The sequence below is a fragment of the Lepeophtheirus salmonis genome, chromosome 1, assembly GCF_016086655.4.
Source record: "Lepeophtheirus salmonis chromosome 1, UVic_Lsal_1.4, whole genome shotgun sequence".
Classification (NCBI taxonomy): Eukaryota; Metazoa; Arthropoda; class Copepoda; order Siphonostomatoida; family Caligidae; genus Lepeophtheirus; species Lepeophtheirus salmonis.
The window spans coordinates 26,263,899-26,287,634 of record NC_052131.2 but is presented as its reverse complement, the minus strand read 5'-3'; the positions used below and the strand labels follow the sequence as shown (position 1 = coordinate 26,287,634).

General features: G+C 31.9%; 1 protein-coding gene across 1 annotated transcript in view; it reads left to right on the top strand.

Moving 5' to 3' along the window:
- The first annotated feature begins 6,988 nt into the window (after positions 1–6,988).
- LOC121121266 (integrin alpha-PS1) overlaps positions 6,989–23,736 on the top strand; it is a 29,010-nt gene continuing 12,262 nt past the window's right edge. The window contains exon 1 of the mRNA XM_040716165.2: positions 6,989–7,501. Within this exon, the coding sequence (XP_040572099.1) occupies positions 7,232–7,501 (270 nt within the window). The 5' untranslated portion in view covers positions 6,989–7,231. The remainder of the gene's footprint in view (positions 7,502–23,736) is intronic.

Here is a 23,736-nt window from a genome sequence, read left to right as displayed (position 1 = left end):
TATAGACCCCAATCCATTTTTAGAACGTGAAATCCCAAATCCATGATCAGTGTTCATGAATGTGGGAGTTTCCTACTCATTTACTATGATTGGTTGCATTTCCACTGAAATGCCTCTATATACTAGATATAGATTGGATCCGTTTCGAGAAGTACATGTGACTGTGATTAAGTTAGTTGCAATAAGAAAAGAAGCAAGTTGAAAATGGGGACCAAAAGTTCCCATTTATATATAGTGTATTTGATGAACGTTTTTGTTTAATAGACAAGATATTTAAAATCTGTATTTCATATAATTTGAAAAAAAAATAGCTAAATGAACATTATTTACTAAGAGTTTTCGAATAAATCAATGGTTGTACCTATTTGAATTCTTACACTTAAAAATCATATTTTTAAGGAGAATATCAATATGAAAGCTTATGATTTTGATTGTTTTTGAAACTATGTAAATATTTGTCTAGTGAAATGAAACTTTGTAAAGGATATTTTTATACCTGCAACAACTTTTGATAAGTAGCAATCATTCCCAAATTAAATATAAAACATGGGCTGAAATGTCCCGGGCTTCACACATAGATGACTTTTTTTTCTTAATTCACCTCAAATTCAATTAGTACCTACCTTTAAAGGACAGCTGTCAAAATGTCACGACAATCTGTTTAAGTACAAGAAAAGAATCAAGTATTACATTTACTCCATCTAACTAGGTAATCTTGTGACAAGTCCATATATATGTATGTAGTATAATTCCGTTTCTGGGAAGGATTGGTGCGCAAACTCTCGTACATAGTGTTCAAGTGAACAATTTCTCCCAAGCGCGTGTTCCATGAGCTACATCCATTTAGTTTGTGAATTAATGTGCTAAGTGTGACGTTCCTTTTGTTATTTACAAAACAATGAATCAAAAACAATTTCCTGTTTTAATTTTACACTGCTTCTTGATGTGAAAAAATACATTTCAAGCTATATAATCCAATAGCTTGAAAAGTGATGTGCGTACTCTGCTTCTTACAGCGGGAAAAAAAGCCAATTTTGAAGGGGAGGGAAAAAAGGATTTCTTTGTTAAGCCAGGACTTTTACTCCTTGTTAATGAATCTATGTCCTCATTTTTTCAATTCCATACAGAGCCCTAATATGCAGCACCATCTCAACGATATTTTGAATCACGTTATTTATATCTCACGCTCCCACTGCTTAACTAACAACTGATTTTGAGACTTTTTTCTGTTTCTTTTCCTAGAAAAAGTTGAAGGAGACATTAAAGATAATGATTCTCCGTGAATCCTACTTTTCTCGTCCCTAATCAATCAATAAAAGTATAGGCATTTTAAATACATACTATTTTTATCCCTATTTATTATCAGGGGCGTCACCAGGGTTATATATATATATATATACATACCCGTAAATCCGGTGTATTTTTTAGCTGGCCCGTTAATTTGTAATTGGTAGTATAAAAAGCAAATTTTAATTTCCTCAGCAGTTGCAATTATTATTTAATACCTGAGCAGTGAACAACATCCTTTCCTTAATAGATTCAATCATATTGAGATTAGATTTAAATTTGTGGCGGAAATATAATTGTAAGTCCTTGTTGGACTCAGATTAGAATTAGGGATCAAAATCCAAGTTATTCTAGCAACCCCTTGTTTATTTCCCTTCTCCCTTATTACAGTCAATTGCAGCAAAATGAAACGTCATGAGTATTATTCTTTCTCTCCTCAAAAACATTCTTCAAATTGTTAGGGTAATCAAGTATATTTTTGGTTTTTTTTTTTCAACATGCCCATTCCATACTGGATTTTCACCTTTGTATATATGTATATACATTTTTTTTTTTTTTTTTTTTTTTTTTTTGGGGCTTGGTTTTCGGAATTTTCAAAATCTATAGCTATGCAGACAAAATTCAATATTTTAAAGTTTCAATTTTTGGAAAAAATTATTAAAATTTCGGGAAAAAAAATTAAATATTACATTTTTTGAAAATAAATTTCAAATAATAATTATTTTTTTGTTCAAAAATTCAAAATTAGATTTTAAACATATAATTTTTTACTCAGCTACATAATTTGACTGTACAATTTCTAGTACAAAGCAAAAATTAAATAATTGGGGGGTACTACTGTCTTTTCAGACCCCTCCCCTTCGGACACCCCTAATCATTGGCATCAAGTAGTATTTAATGTAGGTGTTAAATCATCTTCTTTTTTTTAAACCAATCGATGAATTTTAATTAAGATTTATATAAAATATGCCCATTTTATGTAGTAAAAATAACAAATATGAACCTCAAATTATGATACAATTTGTGACGTCAGTGAAGGCGCTATATAAGTTTATAATAATTATAAACACAAAGCTGATACATCTTACAAATTAGGGCGGACTGCGTCAATGAATGAGAACTGAGAAGGATGGGTCAGAGAAAGAGAAAATCAAATTCGGAGAAATGAAGGCGTGGCTCATTACAATTACATCAGTGGTGTGGCAAGAGGCATTAATCAGTCTCTAAATTGGAGAACACAATCATTTTATTATTATATAAGATACAAAAATGAGCATTACATCATTAGTGTCATCAAAACATTCGGTCAATTATAATATTATTATTGTTGAGGGAATATTGGATTCCAATGAGTGACATCAATGGTGTTTCATGATTCAGTCATTACTTATCAAGGTGCTGTTTAAGTTATACAGTATAGCTACCTTCTACTTATTCCAGGGAGCGCTCTAGAGAAGGAGGTTGCCCTCTTTTTGACATTTTACAAGTTGTCATACAGTAAATATTATTCCAGTTCATTCAATGTATTTAAATTATATCGGATTGAATAAAAGTAGATAATATTATATGTATATATTCATATAATTTAACTTCGATAAATTATCAATTAGGGCACCTTATATTAAAAATCCTTTTTCATATGATGAGGGGGGAAAAAATTCTCATATTTGACCCAGTGCATATTTTCAAAAATCTCTATAATAATTTCTTATGCTGTCGAAATTTCGTCTTCCCATCTTTTCAAAATGACTAAATTATTTTTACTGCAAAATTAGACGACATGAAACCTATTTTTACAAAGGAAATAAGCATGGACATCAAATATGCTCATAAATTAACTAATCAAGTAATTTATCCACATCCTATACAGAAACACAAAAGTTAACTTATCACTAAAAATTTTATTAATCAGCTACAGAGTTTTAAATCATTATGGTAAAAATAACGGAGAATTGCAAAGTTACAACAAAACATTTTCATCTAAAATTAAGGTATGGCAGTAGAAAACCAATTTTCTAACGATCAAAGAACACAAATATAGTATCTAATTTCATTCGGAGAATAGTTATTGAAATGTAAAAACATGTCTGGTAAGCGTAACAGTTTATCCTATAAAAAATTTCAAACTGAAATTCACATAGTTAAGTGACCGGGCTAGGACATGTCTCCAACATATAAAACACTTTAAGTTTATATTACTCAGAAAAATAAATTATGACCCCATTGAAAGGTAACTCGGATGGTATTGTCAACTTGGTGGAGGTAATTACTTTTTGAGTTTTTGTAGTTTTTTTAGGGAGAGAAAGAAAAATTGAAGCAGGCCCTTATTGAAAAATGTTAATTAAAATAAATTTTCCCATTCAACTCTTTTTTATAAAAGTTGAAAATGATTCAAAAACATTTTTGTGAATGATTTCTTAGTTAGATATCATAGACTTAGACGAAACTGTCAGAATATAAAATATAATTTATTACGTCAGCGGATTTATAATATTTAGCATAATGAAATGTTTACAGTTTTTTTTTGTTGAATTGGTATGTTTATCAGAAAATGATCTCATAAAGTCGATAAAATTGGAACACATTATATCCTAATGGATCTTAATAATAATCTTTTGGATGCCGTGGATAGAGATGGGCTCAAAAAACTAACAGATGTCATGTACTTGACAACAATTCATCTTTATCAAATATTATATAATTTTTTTGAAGTAAATACAATAACAAACACATTATTTACATTTAAGAATCCAAGACATGAATTTGCTGTTACTGTAAATACTTTAATTAAAAAAGAAGAACATTTGTCTTGGATAATGACAGCATTATGTAAAATAATCACAAATTTAATAACTGTTTAGATAAAATATCTTGTACAGTATGTACAATTTGTATTTAATTTTTTTTTCTTGTGAATTGAACAACCAAAGTGATTCTGCTAGAATATGAAATAATTTATCAGAGTGTTTCTGCGAAGGAGAGATGACAACTTCACCACATCGAAAAGAGGATGGGCCATCCTCGAGCAAATCTTGGGCGACAACCTCCTTATCTTACGGCAGGGAACTGAAAATGGATCATCTAGCTTCTAGTCTCTGAACCTCAATCTCATCGAAAATCTTAATAAGGGGGCAAACTTACAAAATCAACAACAGATCAGATACTTATTTTTCTACACTCTAGATTTATAATAATAATAGTCATAGTGAATATAGAGTTTTTCTTACCAGTTATGAGTCAAAATGGTTCTCGTTGAAACTAATATTTTATTTATTTTACATTTTTATGCCAAAATTTTATTAATTAAAGATAAATTAAGAATTATTCTCATACAAATGAAATAGTCAATACACTTACTAAAAAATTGCAACACAACTTCTAGAATATTAAGGCGTGTAAAGTATAATGCAAACTCCAGTACTAAAGTACTGCCTGTTTATGCTGTCCATAAAGCTAGAAAGAAATGTTAGGTATGTATCGCTCCAGATATAAACTTCCTGCCTTCAATTTTAAGAAGAGGTACAAATAAATTGCAAAATGTATCATAAAACAATGTAAATAGGCTAAATAACATTATCATGGGGTTCAAAAAATGAGGTCATCGCCAATCAATTTTTACCAATTTTGATAAATATAAAAAGTAAACTTTAATTGTACCGAAATTAAGAATAACTGTAAACTGTTATTTCGCATGAAAATACTTAAATCTTTAAAACGTAATCTATTAGGCATGAATATGAACATAAGTAATTTTTTTATTGAATAATATAGTCATTCAGCTGGGGTGTCTACAGAAGGGAGGCTGTAGGGCCTGTAGCCCCCACTCAAATTAAGGATTTTTTTCTTACTACTAGAAATTTAATATCTAAAATTTTGTTTTTTTAATTTTATATTTGAAATTAAATTTGATTTTTCAAAAAATTAATCAATTTTTTTTTTTTCCTAAAAACAAAATTTCCTGTAAACAGTTATTGTTTATAAAAAAAAATTCTACCAAAAATTTGGTGAACAATTATGGATTTTTTAATTTTTTTTCCCGAAAAATTTAATTTTTTTAGAATGACTATGGATTTTTAACTGTTTTCTCCAGAAAATGTATTTTTGGAATTTAGTTTTTATTTTTTTTTTCCAAAAAAGGTCGAGCTTTGCTCCCTCCACCCTCAAAAAGATATATATATGATCCAGCAGACACCTCTGTTCATGGAGTTTTTTTTGTGTGTGTTGCAAGACGGCGCCACTTGCTGTCGCTTTGTTTATGAACTAATATTAGTAAACAAAACTCCCTCCCTATAGGTAAACATAGGTACTTTACATTAATATTCGTGAAAATGTTGTCTTGTAGTGGGTGTTTTAAAATTAGGGACTTGATTTGATTGATTTTAAGTCCTTCAAAATGACCCATTAGTGGCGGTGGAACCATAGGGGCCAATGGGGCATTCCCCTCCACCCACTTTTGGGGAATTTAGATGGGTGTCTCGATAAAAATATTATTCTTATCGTAAAAAAATATATATATTTATAATTTTCTTTAAAAAAAAATCCACCTGTCCACCAAAAAATTTAGCTCTTAGATTACCCCCAAAAAGTATGTTATATATTCAAAATTAATCCTTTTAAAAAAAGTTTAATTCTCAAATTAAAAAAAAGTAATTGTCAAATTTGGTATTTATTAATTAAAAAACAAAACATTCCGTCCAAAAGTGGTCCAATGGTAGTGACCCCCTCCCCAAAAAAAATCTACATTTGTCCCTGATGACGTTACTATTATATCATTTGCAGCCCCCTCACCTTGCAAATATATTCCGGCCCCTTTGGTACAGATACGATTCCAAAAATATATTTATTCCTCTATGACCATGTTTTACAATTAAAACCGCCACTTATTCTTTTGAAATGGGACTGTTTTCATTGGTTCATAAAGATGTGACGTAAAGGGATGTTAGGAATAGAGATATTAAATTATACGATATAGAAATTACTATTTAGCAAACAAATTCCGATGACCTCATTCAATCTTTTACGCAGATATAAAGGAAGATCAATTGCACATAATTTTTAAAATATTACAGTGGATCCAAGTCAGCACCACGTGAGGCTTTTGAATGGATATAATATATATATGCATATATTTAAAAAAACATTGAGATTTATTTATGCAACATGAATCCTTTTGTCTAGACGACCAGAGAGGATATAATCATGGTTGTGGATGGTAGTCTTGAGCTGCTCACTGTGAAGTCAATGTTTAGATTATTATTACCAGTAGTATAATGTCCTCATTGAATTGAATAGAGAGATAAGAGAAATAATCTCTGCTTTCAAATAGGGGCTTTTAGAGCTGTTGTTATTCATATGGGGCATGACGTCATGCCCATTTTTCTTGGAAAAAAATAATAAACAAGATCTTTTTTCCCCTAACTCTTTTTTCTTTCCTTTCTATATTTTCCTTTTCTAGGCATCATCATCGCATTACGCAAATTATGTTGAGAATTACTGATGTTCTTTTTTGTAATACATTATATATGTATATAAATTGCCAAAGAAGCGATTCCTTTAGAAAAAAAAAAAATTAATAATTTCGTAAAGTAGTAGTATTTTTATTTACAACAGAGTATGTAGAAAAAAAAGGAACGCGGGTTAAGGCGTGCGCTTATATATTACTATATACGACACGACAGAGAGTAAGAATTATTTTTTCTTCTACTACGCCCCCAGTCAACGTGTGTCTCTTTGAAGGAGGAGGAGGTGGTGGCATTATTACTTAGTACTATTATTCTTCTACAAATATAAATTATTTGAAAACTCGTTAAAGAGAAGATTAGAAAAAATAACACACAAAATTTTGTTACGAAGGGAAAACTTATATCACTAGACTATTACTATCATCAGTATCAAAAGCCCTTTGTGCCATGGTTGTGCCTGATGAGGAAGAGTTATTTTAGTCATGCATGTCTTCTTCACCTTCTACCCATTGATCCTCCTATTCTTTGTCAGCCCTTACCCCGGCTTCAATCTAGATCCGCGCATCCCAATAATTAAGACAGCTGGTAGAAGTGATATAGGAGATCGCTACTTTGGTTTTTCTGTGGCTCAACATCGAACGTCTTCAGGGGAGCCTCTGATCCTTGTAGGATCACCGCAAGATGATAATCTCCAACCAGGGACGAGTAGATCCGGGGCTTTATGGAAATGTGGATTGAGTATGAGGCATACGGTAAGAGAGATGTTTTTATCCTCTATTGGGTTGTTGGGGTTCGATCTGAAAAGCGTAGATCCGTCTAAGTATGATTTTTAGTTTACCCAACTAATTCGGTCCTTCCCAGAAGTTTGTCCTACATTAAAAACTACATTTAAAATTGGCTCTAGACTGATTCTATAGATCAGGGGTCACCAACCCTATGACTGCAGGCAGCCGGTCGCCTGTTAGCTTCTTATTAGTCACCCGCTGGACTTGTTCTAAAAATATTGTATGCTTTTGATTTCTTGATTAGTTCATACATCTTTTTTGAGCTGGTAGCCCTAAAGCTTTTTGAAGATCTTAAAGTACCCCTCAGCTTTAAAAAGGTTGGTCACCCCTGCTATAGATGAATGGCTGATGACGTCAGTATGTGTCAAAATTGTCAACATCGGCACAATAACGTCGATCCTATGAAGTTAAATGAATTGCATAAATCATGTTTGTGCAACACATACACCAGGGTTCATAGATCAAGTTTTTAAAAAAATCCGGTCATGCTACGATCTAGACTGAAGTATCGGTACCAATTGCTTTACATAAAAATCCCTTAAGACCAACCCGAGGGAAAGAATCGTTAATGGAACGAGTCTCAACACTAGTGTGTCTGTGGGGGTTGTCAAGGATTTGATCATAGGCATGGGAGAAGTTTGACCCTTGCTGAGATGATGTTTTTATGCTTGTACACACTTAGTTTTGTTACTTATTTATGAACAACGTACACACTATGTATTGTATATGCATACTTAACCTATTAGTTTGCAAGTGCTGTGTTGAGAGTTATCCAATTACATTTAAATTATAACAATTATTGTTATTATGCAAATTGGCAAATTTGCTCTTTCATTCTTACATATGTATATTAATATTTAATCTTATAGGTAGGTATTAGGTACATGATAATATCAATATTTGTATGTAATTGTATATCTTAACCCCCCTTTGTAAGGAAATTTTTTGAAGGAATAGTTGTTGCAGCAATTTTTATAGAAAGCAATTCATTATTATTGCCGCTAGGATTGCAAAAACAGTCTTAAGAAAGGGAAGGGCATGTATCATTAAGTTTTCCATTTATTGTGCATAATATAATAATGTTGGGGAATTAACTAATTTTTTAACTAAATTTGGACCGGTCTTGTAGTATTATTCGGGGTTTTTTTTTAGAAAAGAGGGGGAAAAATAGTGGAATAACTCTTCTCAACTATGCAATGATTACTCAATAATTGTGGCGAATTTTTCACAGCTTGTTAACAGGGGCTCCTTCAAATATAAACAATCAACGTTCAGAATACAAATAAAGGGCATGTGCACAAGAAAAATCGACAGCTAACAACAAAATAAAGTGTAATTTTTTTGTGTAAGCGAGGTAACGGCGTGGTTTCAGACCCAACCGGAAAAAATGAGCATATATGATTTGTATACGTTACTATGTAAATCCGTTGGAAAATATGTATGTTACATATCAACAGTGAATGAACCTTGATTAAAGAGAAGGGCATGTGTTAATAGTAGTACATAATATATAATCAATGAGAAGGATATATACATATGTATGTATAATCTACTAGAAGATTCATTATCCACTCAATTACAAAATAAAAACTCTGGGTGGGGTCCTGAGAAAATGAGGGTAATTCGCAATCCTTGCCATTATATTTCATAGACTATGTATGTGTAAAAGAATTGTCTATACTTCATTTCATAAACTAATAAGAAAATTAAGTGGACGCGTATATTTATATATTGTAAATACATACCGAAACGAACTTAGTTTTATTACGTAAAGTATTGCATAATCTTATTGATACGAGGAGGGACAGGCATCATCATTCATCATGTTTGCTTACTGACAAGTGGAGGTACGTCTATATATATATAGTGATATATTTGTTGTTGTTGTTAGGTATATCAGGGTACTGACACATCTAAAAGGATAAAATACTAAATTGATATTCGAACCGGTACTGCAGTATCACTGCGTTATTTAAAAAAGACTTGCCGATAACGTAACAAATTAAATTTCTTACCCCCACCACCCCTAACAAAATTGAAATTTATAAATAAAAAAACAAGAAAAAAAAAGGCATTTATTTTATTAAAATTCCTCAAATTTGTGAGCTAGCCCCCAACCTCAAGTAAAATCATGTAGTTACACCCTTTAAGTGCATTATAATCGAAAAGTAATGAAAATACCGACACCTTTAAGGATACCATAACCACTACAAATATATTCGTATCGTGACAACACTAAAATATATACATGTTGTACAAGTTGCTACATGTTTAAGTAAATTGTACAAGCTACAATTTCTTCGTCTTAAAATGACTTCCCAACCATTTTAATCAATAAATATTAATTGATGTTATCATTTCATTTTGACATATGAAAATTATGCATTTACTATGTATTTCTAACAGTTGCCATATTTTGTACTTTATACATTCGTACAGAAAAAAAGTCAGGAATCGATCATTTATTGAATATTCAATTACTACATTATCCTTATGCAAAGTACAGTAAAATAATGTTAGGTTCACTCGAACTATTATTGACTCCACTAAAATGGTGATTCGATTTTTAAATTAAAAAGAACTAGAGCCGACTACATGTTTTATTGAGTGCGCGTTGTGATTCTTATAACAAAACCACATCAAATGTTATAGGTTTCGTTGTCCTGTCTCTATGTGATTTTTTAACGAGGTTATTCTAATCTCTGAGGAGACATACTAGACATTTTTGGTTTTGTAAAAAATTGGACGATCTCATATTCAAAGTACACACTGAAAGTATTTCACTATATAAATTAGTAAATGGGCTTCTTTTTTTCCTATTTCTGTTTTTTTGATTCAACTCGCTTTGGTTTGACTCAATTCGACACAACACTACTCTAAATTCTTCATTTAATATTATTCATCTCATTTTTTGGTTTGAAATTTGTGCAATTTGCAAGAAAAAAATGAGATGACTATTTAATTTAAATTAAAGGATTTACAGTCTTACTCAGGATGAGGATCATGGAGTAATTGAATATTCCATGGATGATCGATATATTAATGGTGTCATTTCTGACTATTTTACAACATATTATTTAAATATAAATATTATGGAGTACATGTTTAGGTTCAAATGCTAACAGTTATACCACTCATAAATACATTATAACCATGTAATATTAATAGATCAAAAACAAATGATATTCACATTATACGGGGTGGTCAGAAAAATTTCCAACCTACCAAAGATACAAGACATTTTTTCAAAAGTTTTATTTTATTTTGAACATAGTCTCCTTATAACTCTACAAACTTCTGCAGGCGATGTTTACATCTCTGTAACCCATCCTAATAGTACTCGTTGTCTGTTTCAGCAAAGTAAATCTTCACGAAGGTGATTGCCTCTTTATTTGACGAAAATCTTAGCAGTCCACAGTTTGGACTGTATTTTTGTTTCGGCCGTATAATGGTATATCCATGTTTCATTTATAGTAATTAGTCGACACCAAAACTCTCATATATTGCCATAAAGTGCGTCAACAGAGATATACTCGATTTTTTCAATTTTCACAAAAAAAAACTCACATCAACTCACTCAAACGACTGTTACATATTAACTGTTTCTCCGAAATGGCTGAACTTTGCTGAGTAACTGTCAAAAGATGCTAGATAGATGCGATTAGAAATTCCAACTTGTACAATTTGTTTATACAAGTTATAACTGGTACAGACATTGAAACTTGTACAAAACGTAATATATGAATATATATATTTTCTCTCCGCTGATCTGTTGCATTTGTCCAGGAAGAGGTTATCCTTTGATGCTGAGGATTATGATGTTGAGAATGTAATTCATCTACTCAATAACTACAATGTGTGTATCTGCGTCAAGTTTGGGGTTTGACTTCAAGCCCACTTTTCCCCTTCATCCCCTTATTTTCTTTTTTTCTTCCATCCATCCTCCCTCTTTCTCTCTCTTTACATGAATAATTAATCATTCTGTCAATTTTTTTGTGTTCCTCATGATTCTCGACAGGGTGTTCTTACATAAAAATATGTTACATATATGACTAAGAAGAAAATTCCTTTTTTTCCTTAATAAAAAGGAAAAAAAGGAATGTTACAACACATATTTATATGCATACTAAGATTGTACAAAGAAGTGGTGAATAGGTGTGAAATCCAAATAGCTAGAAGCCATTTGGATTCCATTTTTTTAGAGCACAAAAGAAGTGTTTTGCAATATTTTGCACAGATGTCCCATTTGTACTTAGATACTTATATACAGGTATGTAAAAACATTGTGTGCATACGTATTAGTGTTGGACTTCACACTAAAATCTTACAGTTCGGTCTAAGACCGTTCTAATTTTTGTGAGACTGGATTACTAATTCGCTCCAAGTTCGATTTGGAGGGGTCTCATAGTAACATTCGGTCTACACAATAAATCGGGCTTGTTCAGATCCAGTGGGATCGCTTGCCCATTTTTGTGTGGGCCATAGCTTACCCTCAGCAAAAAAAAAAAAAAAATCATAAATATACAGGGTGGGGATTTTAAATCTGGAACAAGTTTAGAGGTTAAGAGATCCGGTGTTATGCTATCTATTCAATTCTATTGGGTAAATGGAACTTGATTTATTCTGGAAAAAAACAAAACATTTTTAAGACATTTATTTTGAGCAAATAAAATATGGCCTCCAAGCTGAACTCCTTGTACTACTATGTGTGGGACATTTTGTGTGATTGACTTCCCTATGGCCCCAGTCATGTAATAGCAAAAGATTTTTGCATTGTTGAATTAATTTTAGGAAATAAATATTATCCAAAAAATTTCGGATTTAAAATCTCTCGCTGTGTTTTTAATAAGCCTTATTTATCTAAGTCATTACATTTCGCTATTCATAATTTTTGGGACAAACTCCCCCCCCCCCAATGATGAAAACTAGCAAACGGCCCTGATCGGACTACTACTAGTAAAAATACACAGTGTATTTTGTGGTTAACTGTTCTTTTTCTGCTTATCAGTGCTCTGAACGTTGATTTTCTTGAATTAAAATTATCTCCTATTAAGCTGTTAACAATTATGAACCATTAATAGTCAGGAAGAATTGGTTAAATACGATCAACTGATTTTTGGACCTTTCCCCCTTTTATATCTTCAAAGGGAAGGTTGCTTTATATAATATAGGTAACAATGTGACTACACTAACCCAAAAACTTATTGTGGATTTTTTTGTCAGCTGTCGACTTGTCTATTAATTATATTCCCCTGATCAGTATTATTTTGAAAACATTGAATTTGAATAAGTTCTATTTGAGCTGTGAACAATTCCCAACAATGAATTATTAAATAATTTGGGAGAATTGACTAAGTATGTAAAGCCTGATTTTGAGTGTTTCCTTTATTTCTTCTCGATTGAAAGATTTCAAAATGTACTTAAGGTCTAGATGACATTGCTTAAAATCGAATAGAAAAAAAAATCCGTCTCGGAATCAGGCCTCAACACTAATACGTATATTATGTTCTTTGTCTTTCTTGTTTGGTTTGAGTAACAAATGTTATATCTAGTTTGTATTGTAAATATAATGCACCTAGACGTTTTTCTATGTTCTTGCACTGTTTCCTCTCTCACTTATTCATTTCCTTTAATTTTGATTAGCTTTTCCTGAGTGACCACAAAAAAGGGGATTAATGTTATTTTGACTCATTTTCCCTTGTATTCACGTTTGTCCGACACCATAGTAAGGAAGAAATATAATCTATTTGACATTTAGAATAGAGAAGGGGGAAGAAATATAAAAAAATAAAACTATTTCATGATTTAAATGAAGATAGATGCAAAAGTCTATAATTATTAATTATGGAACCGCCTTTATACTAGTCTGTAGATTCGGTTCAGATTGATTTTTCAATTCTAAATGTTTTTTTACAAGATTAATCTGGACTAAATTGAATTCCAGAACGGTCCTTGACATAAATCTCCTTTTCTACAAAAAGTAATTTATTCCTCAAATTGTCTTTCCAAAAAAAAAAAAAAAAATCAATATAAATCAAAATCAGTTTTTATTGAGTCTTTTTTGTGCTGCAATCTTTTACTAAATTTTTTTGGTTGTCGAATTCGATTCTTTTTTTACATTCAATTTTCTAATAAAAAAGTCATTTGGGGTTCAATCTGTCTTTTCAAATAAGAGAATTGATCATTTTTGTCTTTTAAAAAAAAAAAAGTGATGCAAAAAGCATTATGTCAAAGTTTTTGTCAGAAACACACCACCCTGACTGGTCCAGGCCGAAATAGAGCTCAATAGTTGAAATGAAATTATTAGAGTCAAGCACTTCCAAACTGAACCCCCAAACACTAATATAGGTTATACATACATATTTTTGAAATGAAAATCAAATATCAATTCAATTATGATTAACGAAACACTCATTCATTATTAGAAAATAGGGAGAGACTCTCTTTCTTTTTACCTTTTCATAATGCAGCATTTGCAACAAATAATTGGTGTAGACATATTAATAAATTGCCACTCAACACGACTTTTTGCCTGCTCTTTTTTTTTTATTACTATTATTCTAATATAAAATATTTAGTCTTAATGAATTTGATCATGCATTATTTCCATGTTGTATATGTTGTACTAAAATACATTTGTGGAATTGTTTGGGCGTAGTCGAGGTTTTCTTCCTTTACTACATAGTAGTGAGAAATGGGACGACTGAGAAGATTGAATTTATGTATATTTCTATTCAAAAGACTATTATTCCCTCTTTCTTCAACATGTCAATAGACTCTGCCATAATGGAATTTCTTTTTTTCTGTCTTTTTTTTCTTTTTTTTCAAGTAAGAGGACTCTTGAGGGACACATGAAAAACATTGTGGTTCATATACATGCATACATATTGATATATACAGAGTGCAAGAGGTAATTTTCCATCCCTGTTTTATGTTATTATTGTATTATAACACCATGCAACAGAATTTTTGCGCGCAGGATGAAACCCACATTTATTATGGCCGTAGATCATGAAAATGACCATTAAAACTTTCAGACTTTATAGGTTTGGCCTTTAAAGCTTGAAGTTTTAATGACCATTTTCGTGTTATATGGCTTTAATAACAATAATAATTGTGGGTTTCAGCCTGCGGGTATTCCAAGACCTTCATTTTGTAACATAGAGATAATCGGAGGAAAGAAAAAAAAATACAATCAATGGACAAGTTAGCTTTTCCAGTCACCCCCTAGATTTAGATTTTTTAGGGTCAGACGAAAAAAAAGGGTGTCTGGTCTTTTGGATATTCAAATTTTATCGGACAAAAAGATCTTTATAGTGGACAAGATTTTTAACCCCCGAAATGACAGATTCATTACTTGATCATCTAAATAGGTAAATCACCTACAAAACAAAGCATCCAGCTGTACAGGACTTGTGTTTGAGCGTTTTAGCGTCTGATGACAAGAAGATAGATCCATAATTTATGAAACTCTTAAGAAAAAATGGAAATCGAGGCCTAATACAATGGTTTTGAAGTAGACTCTCTTGCTGAGGTTGAAGGTCAATTATGTATAGACCTGGGATGGGTTTGAATCTCATTACGTCACAATGTAATTCTGGGACAAATCCTTCGGACACCAACCTCACCTGATCTCAATCTACTGGATTACAGTAGATTGAGAGTTTTGGAGGGCATGGTTGTTAAGACCTCCCACTACAATTGGACAAGTTGAAATCTAGCGGCATGGCGCACTTGAACCAGATTTCTAAAGAATACATTAAAAAGACTTGCTCCATGCTGTGTTGATAATATGATTCCCGCCAAGGGTGCTCACATTTAGTAATGCATGAACATTTTGTTGTTAAATTGGGTTTTCATTAAAAAGGACTTCTATTTTTATACAGAGCGAGGATACAAAACTTTCATTTTTATGGAATCAAGTCAAGATAACTCCAAGTTAATTTGGTCTATGTTTGAATAATATGTTTAGCTATATTTTTTTATTCAATATGCCCTCCTATACAAGCATAACAGCCTTGGCATGTCCCAAACAGATTGACATCACTTGATGTCAAAGGCTGTGTCCATAGCATACCACGCTGTAATTATGGCATATTTGAGCGAATCCAAAATTGGATGGGAGCTGCTGAAGACATTATTATCCAACATGCCCAAACTACAAAGTTCAGAGGGTTGAGATCAGGTGTGGAGGAGGATCACATGGAGGCGGACCATGTTGTTCTTCTTGGCTTTATGGGGCTTTAATGTACTTCTTGGTTTAGTAGGCAGTCCGGATGGAAATACAAACGGTCTCTGTAGCCTTATCGGCACTGACACCGATGCGGAGGATATCGCAAATGTGTTGCCTTTTTGATATTGCTTCGACATTTTCACACTTGGAGACATTGTATAAAAATAAACCTTTTTAATTTGTTTTTGAGCTCTCGTTTGGTTGCGCAATGAAACCTTGAAATTCAAAATAACGGGGATAAAATCGTAATCAAATGTTCCTTCAAGTTTTGGGACCCTACTTTGTATTGCAAACTGTTTTTTCAAATTATTAAATATCGTAGAAAACACCTTGTGCTATGTATACCTACTTATTATGTAAATGTACGTATGACTATAACTCATCATAATAGAAATCAGTGGGCCCCCTCAGTTATTATAATTTAGTAATAGGTATACAAGGAGTGTCATGAGACAGGCTACTAAACTATCTTTATTTATCTTCTCGCTCTCTCCTTTAACTTTGAAGCACATCTTCATTTAACAACCAAGTAGGTGTAATGAGTAGTAGTATTAATAAGAGGTTATTTAATGACTTTATTTGTAGGGGGTGGAAAGGGGTAGTGGAGTATCAGGAATAGACATTAAACTTGCTTTGAACCTACGAATCAATGGTATTCCTTACTACTACTACTCACTCATGTTCTGCATCATCGTGCTATGTAATATGTTATACATTCATAGAAGAACATGTTACGTAATGCTTAGTGTCTGTTTTGTCTCACAAACCAACGGGGTATTTCAAACCCTTTTCTCCTTCTTTTATCTTCTTCTTACTTATACATATATTCAAGACCTTCAGAGTATTCCTTGGCAACACATCGTTTTAACTAACGGAACTTGCAAAAAATAAATGCTCAAACCTGATTTGTGTGAGTGTGTTTGTATGAATGAGATGCTTGCTTCGTGTGTGTGTCCCCCTCCTCTCTTCCCCATCTCTATAGATAAATAATTATATATGATATGCTGTTATTATGTATTCTAATAAGAAGGAGATGATGATGGGCTAGGATGTTGCAGCATCAATCCTTGCTCTATCTACAAGACCTTCCCGTTTTCAGAATAATATTTTATGTCTCACTACATATAGGCTTTTCTACTTGGTACTTTTTTTAAAACTCTTGTTGTACTTTAAATACGACACTATTAATCAAAAGCTGTACTTTATATCTTCGGATTATGAGTGAAAAATATATTACAACTTTTTTTGAATCATTTCTAAGATCGAAGGAAGGGGTCACCAACCTTATGCCTGCAAAAAACTGGTCGGATGTTGGCTTCTTTTTAGTTGTTTGCTGGACTTGTTCTAAAACTATTGTGTGCTATTGATTTCTTGATTAGTTTATTCATATTTTTTAACTGGTAGCCCTCAAGTCTTTTGGGAATCTTAGAGGAGCCCTCAGCTTTAAAAAAGTTGGCGACCCCTGATCTAAGGTGGAAGATCTGATCAATGATTGATTTGGGTTATTCTGTTTTATCAAACATAACGTCTTAGCAAAATCTAACCCTAGTTCAAGGAACTGTTGTTGAACAAAAATTAAGAACACACTATCTTTTATGAAAGATACTTAAAAACAAGGCATATCAGTCATCATTTTTTCTACCACGCCGAACAGACTTGACTAGAGGAAGACATTTAATTTATCTTCATCCCTACGTTGAGTGTCGATCTTCATCCCTACGTTGAGTGTCGATGGCAGGCAATAAATGAAGTTTCTCTTTTATATTTTTTAGATTTACACTTATTACGTCACAAAATTGGGCGTGCTTTTGAATCATTTTTAATATAACTAGTCTTTGATAAAGGAAGGGAAACAGCAAATCATTGAGAAAGTAATATTTGTGCATCACATTTAGAGCCTTGGTACAAGAGGCTTACAAATTGCCATTTTTATACCCAAAAATAATATTTAAAAACAAACTAAAAGGTCGAGTACCATTCCAAAAATGGTCCGAGAGGTCTGTAATTTTGCTGTAAACAGTTTATTAATTGTCCCAGGCAGAATTTTTTTTAGTACAAGAGTAGAAAAATGTGAGCCCGAAAATGGGGCAGTCTACTGTACATAGTGTGTTCTTAATAAATATCAACCTTGGACACTCTTCTACATATACTATTATATGTACATGTCTTTAATAATTGTGACATTCTTAATCTTGTTTCTTAGTTTCTTTCTTTCGTCTTCCTTCGATTCCTCGTAATGTTATTTACAAACTAAGACAAAGTCGCAATTTCTTCTTATTGTTATTTTAATCGTTTATCGGCATCTATATTTATGTATATATAGAGAAGCCGAAGAAAAGGATGTCACAAATCCCGGCAACCTGCCAAATTATTATAATCAGGACATACCTTTGTATATATTTATAATGTTGGATTCAAGTATTACTCAAACTAAAAAAAAGAAACAAAAAAGTATATTCTACTAAAGTCAACAATTTTCTGAAAATGACTCGAACTCCCCCGAAATATTATTTGTAAAACTCGTCTAAACTCCAATTATTCGATTAATCTCATCTCCTAGTTTCTACATTTGTATTGAGTAATAAATTTCGTTCTCATATTTTTGAAAGAGATTAGTGAACAATGAAAGAAAAAAGTCATTTTCAAACTTGTTTGAGCAAACCATGAAATATGTATCCATTCCAGCAACTTTGCTGCAGAATGAGAGGATCTTTAATACTGCTGAAGAAATGATTTAGAAAAAAAGAAATATAATTAGTGTATGTTAATAACTATGCAATACATGAGAACATAAATTAATTTAATATTGTATGTATGCTTTGTTGTGATACAAATGGGTAGAGACAACTGTTTCAAATAATTTGCTATTGTACAAATAAATATCTTCAAAAACGACCCACAATATTTGAAAAATAATTAATGGACTGGCTTAAAGTAATTGAGGTAGTCAATCTGACGTAATTGTTGAAATTAGATTTTATCAATGCAATGGAAAAATATTCGATGCTATTTCTCGAAGTCGACATGTTGTAATGCTCAATACCTCTAACGCAACTCGAATCAATATTCAATATTTCAAACTCAAACATTTTAACTCAAATCCACTAATAATATATGTATTTAAGGCGTCAACATAAAAATAATTTTTAACGAAAATCAAGAGAAGAAGAATTTTTTTACATCATATATGCATAAAAAGGCGTCCGCAGGATTATGTTTTTGGGTAAGCTTGGTTTTTAGAATTTAAAAATGACAATTTTATGGAAATAAAAAATTCGAAAATAAAAACTATTCTCAAAAGATTAAATTTTTGGGGAAAAAAGCTCAAAATCTAGAGCTACTAACAAAAAAGGAATTTTTTTCGAAAAAATTTCTAAAATTAAATCTCAAATATTAAATTTAAAAAAAAAATCAAAAATTAATTTTTGGCAGAAAAATTTTAAAAATCCATAGTTATTCACTTCCTTCAAAAAAAATTACCCTTATTGTCTTGTAAAAAATTTTCTTATTCACCAAAAAAAAATTCTAGTAAAAAACAAAAATTCCTTATTTTTTGGTGGCTACAGCCTCTCTAGTCCACCGGCAGTGGACGCCCCTACACACCTCAATTTTGAGAAAAATCATTCTAGCTTACCTTTGTGTTGACGGGCCACATATCATATTATTATACCCTTTATCACATTTATTTTATTTGTAGGGGGTGCCTGCTTACACTCATGGTGAGTGAAAAATCGTAATCATAATCATTCCTAAATTATACCACCTACCTTGCTGCTATCAAATAATAAAAAGTATCCTCTGAGGGGAGAAGAGAAGCTTTGCATGACTGCTTGGTTTCCCCCTTCTTTTATTTCTTCTTCTTCTCCTGCTTTTTGACAAAGGAACCCTAATTTGTTCATTTCATTATTCAAATAATAACTATTAAAGGGAGAAATATTCAAAAATGTACATTAGGGTGGGTTGCTTAGAGGGGAATTTGATCCATTTTTTCGAATTTTGAAAACTGGGTACTGGCATCAAGATAATTAGTGTAAAATATGAGCTCCAGGAAATGGATTTCAGAGATTTCCCAATAGGTGTATACATTTTTTCATATAATTGATTTCTTTTGTTTCATTCGTAAAGACAAAATCACTACACATACTTTTAGGATCACTAATTATTTCTTAGATATTGATGATAATTATTAGAAATCAATATGCAAGAAAAAATTGAAATATGATGGCTTCGCTCTCGATTCACAAATGTTAAACAGAAAGTACAAATTTACACTTGTGTGAAGTATAACTTTTGGTCCAACAAGAACGAAACTTGAAGCATTTAATTATTGTAGGCTAAAAGTACCAGTCAAGTTTCCATAAGGGTGGATATTTATATAATCCACAGAATATGAATACATTTATTTTAAACTGAATTGGGGAGCATACAAAATACATTCAATCCTCCTGAAATTTGCTATGGGATAGTCTATCATAGTATTACAAATTTCCCAATACCTCCTATTGTCAATTTTTACTCGAATATACATACATTCATCTAATGTATGTACAATACATTAACAGATAAATTTGTTAGTATAATTATGTATTAGAAAATTGTTTTTCCTCCTTTTAATGTCTTTAACAGTCCAGTTCTACATACACATACTAATAAATAGATCATATCGATTAGTTTGGGGTCCGTGTAGTGTGACGTATTATAATAGGATGAGGGGCGGAGAAGACATAGAAATGAGAGACAACAATTTTGATAATAGTACATCCAAGAAAATCAATGTTTTTCTGTTATGAGTGTGTGTGGTTTTTTTTTTTTCTAATTTGAGTTGACAATGGTTTATTAACGTGTCTTTCTCGTCTCCCGCTGATGATATTGGGATATTTATATGTTTTTGGCCTTTCCTGCTCTATTCCTCTTCAATTATACGTATGTATATTATGGAATGAGGTTCTATGTTGGGGAGGGGGTGGAAGGGGGAGGAGGTTAGGGAATAATGGGTAACTCCCATTGTTATTTATTCCTGCAATTGTTCTTATACAATCGTATTTATATTGTTATTTCCCCTTGTTGTTGGAAAGAAGAGACATTTATTGGAATATTCTCCTTCTCTTATTCCTCATCATCCATCAGGTTCAATAAACTTCCATGAGAGTAGTATTAAGGTACTGGAACAATGGATATATAAGGTTTCATCTCCCGGGAGCCCGTTTTCCTGGGATTTTATAGAGTTGTACGAACTAGGTGTAATCTAGTCTTTTTGATCCTTTCATATATTAGTTTTAACCCTTATTAACATTTTATTCAATCAAGTTTATACTTTACACGGCCACTCCCTATTTACCCGTGGGTTAGGTCACCTCCTCGTGTCTTAGCTTTTATATTATTTGGACCGTGTATTTTAGTTAAACTATATCATATAGTATTTTTTTAAATTATACCACGTCCGGAGTCACCTCCTCTTAAATTCATTTTATCTGTTGCGTTGCTGACAAGCAACACAAAAATAGGGTTATTACTGGGATTTAAAAAAAAAAACAATCTACATATTAGGCTTTCTTTTCTGTTAATAGGATAGGGGATCCTCAAATATTATTTAATTTTTTGATAAAACGACTCTTAAGAAATATTCTTTGATTAAACTTTATTTATACAACAGACAAATTTAAGTAAATAGCGCACTGAATATTATTAATTTCAAATTGCGACCAAAAAAAAAACAACACCTAATTTTGACAACGTATTTTAGATACACCGCTGTTTTTTTAACAAATTTGACAACAAACCGTTTATTTTAGCCTAAGGTGTCAGGATATGTATTTCACAATTATATAACCTCCATCTGTACTAAAAGTTTTAGCTCTTTCTTCACTTAATATTTAGTTGTTTTTTTATTGCGTGCGGAATAAGATTACGGAATTCATAAAAAAACGGGAACTGTTGGCTCAAAAAACAATAAAGTTCATATTATTAGTGATAATGATGAGATGAAAAAAAGGAGAATTTAGAATATATATGGGTAAGGAACCTTAAAATCAGTGCCGTAATCACGGTTTTGTTATTGGAGGCACGATTTTTTATTTATTGGGTGGCCTTGTTGGAGTCACTTTGGATGACCAGGAGCGTCCTCAGTGGATGGGTTAGAGGGGCTTGAGCACGCTTACATAATATTTTTTTTGTCGTTATCAATAAAAAAATTTCCATTTGAAGGAAAAGTTTATGATGGAAAACGTGTATTTTTCAAAGTTTTATTTTCTTATAAAAAAGGTCACTTGGTCAAATTCAGGGTCGGGCCAAAAATTTAAAATTCTTGCTCCAAAATAATATCCTGCGGATGCCTCTGTTAACTCACCATAAATTGAATGATAAATACTACTACAGAAAAAATATTGGGTCCCAGGATCCCCCTGCTCCGGTGATTACAGCCCTAAAAGTTGATTATTCAAATATATCAATAACTACTTAAATTTCCCTAAATATATTGTTTACTCACCGGATCCCTAGATTTCCCGGGATCCTGTTCATAGACTGTTTCCGAGAAGTGAGAGATCTTAGTATGTTATGTTGTACTCCCCGCACTCAAAAAGTAGTCATCATTTTGAGTTTTCTTATCTGCTGACCCATTTATTTTTCCTCCTTCTTCTTTCCTCATTCTTTTTGAGAGAAGGAGAGCTTGGGTCATATCCTTGTATATAATATTTATATTGAAAGAAAGAGAAAGCCCACAACATAATAGAATGGGACAGGGATTCATCCCTTTCTGTCCTTGAAACCATCTCTACATGCATACTCATACTTCTTATGTATCCCATGTCATAATTCCCTTAATTTCTACACTGTGTACAATCTATATGACATACATTAGTGCGGTTTGTTTTTCAACTTTCGATTATGGTTAGAGCGGAAATGTAAGTTGTCGCGTGGCAGAAAATAACCTATTTAAAATTTCATTGCTCTTCAATGATGTTATATTTAAGTCGGACATCACGGTCGAAAGATACAATGCTTTATTTTGTGAATTAAGGATAAAATAAACCCATATTTGGATAAACGTTTTTCTAAATTATAAAATCCGTGGCGAAAGGACATTTTCTGAAGTCCAGCAACAAAAAAAAAAAGGAATATATAAAAAATATTTTTATGCTATACGCGGATCATCAAAAAAAAATTGGTATCAACTTAGTAGGAATTCGTGAGAATTAATAATTTCCATGATGATTTTTCCTTTTTATAGGTACAAATTGTAAGCTGAGACCAACATTTTTGTTCTTTATGTTTCTTTTTAAATTCATTCGACATTTTTTTCAATCAATACGGATACATATTATGAGTGTCACCGAAAAACACTTTCGCTGAAAGGTAAGCTAAGGATCCTCGATGATACCTCAAAAACAGAATCTATTAAAACACTAGTTATCAAGAAATACCATAACTTTTTTACACAAGCATTCAAAAATGGGGTTTTTTTATACTTTGTAATAAGAAAAAACCGGATATTTTCAACTTTTCAGCTAAAAATAGCATTTTCCTTTATCTGTATTTGACTTTAAAGGGTGGGGATTTTAAATACAGAAAATTTAATGTTAATGTATACTCCATTTATTTCCAAAAAATAATTCAGAAATTCTAAAATATATTGATCTTAAATGACGGGCTGGATATGGAAGTCTATTGCTCGTAACAACCACCTCCACCTTCAACTACAACCCTGACCCTGAACCTGGTACAAGCCTTGATAAGGAACTCCTTGTCCAGATTGGCAACTGCCTTGAGAATATAAGCTCGCAATAATTCAACAGTGTTATGTGCACGTTTGCAGGACTCCTTCTCTCAAAGATACCTCATATTCTAGTAGTCTAGACGTTCAGATCCGTTAGCTAGAAGTCAACTAGTTCATTCATTTTAATGTGTATTCCATTAATTTATTATCAGTTATTTGCCCAAAACGATCAGAAGTCTCCCATCCAGGTGTTTC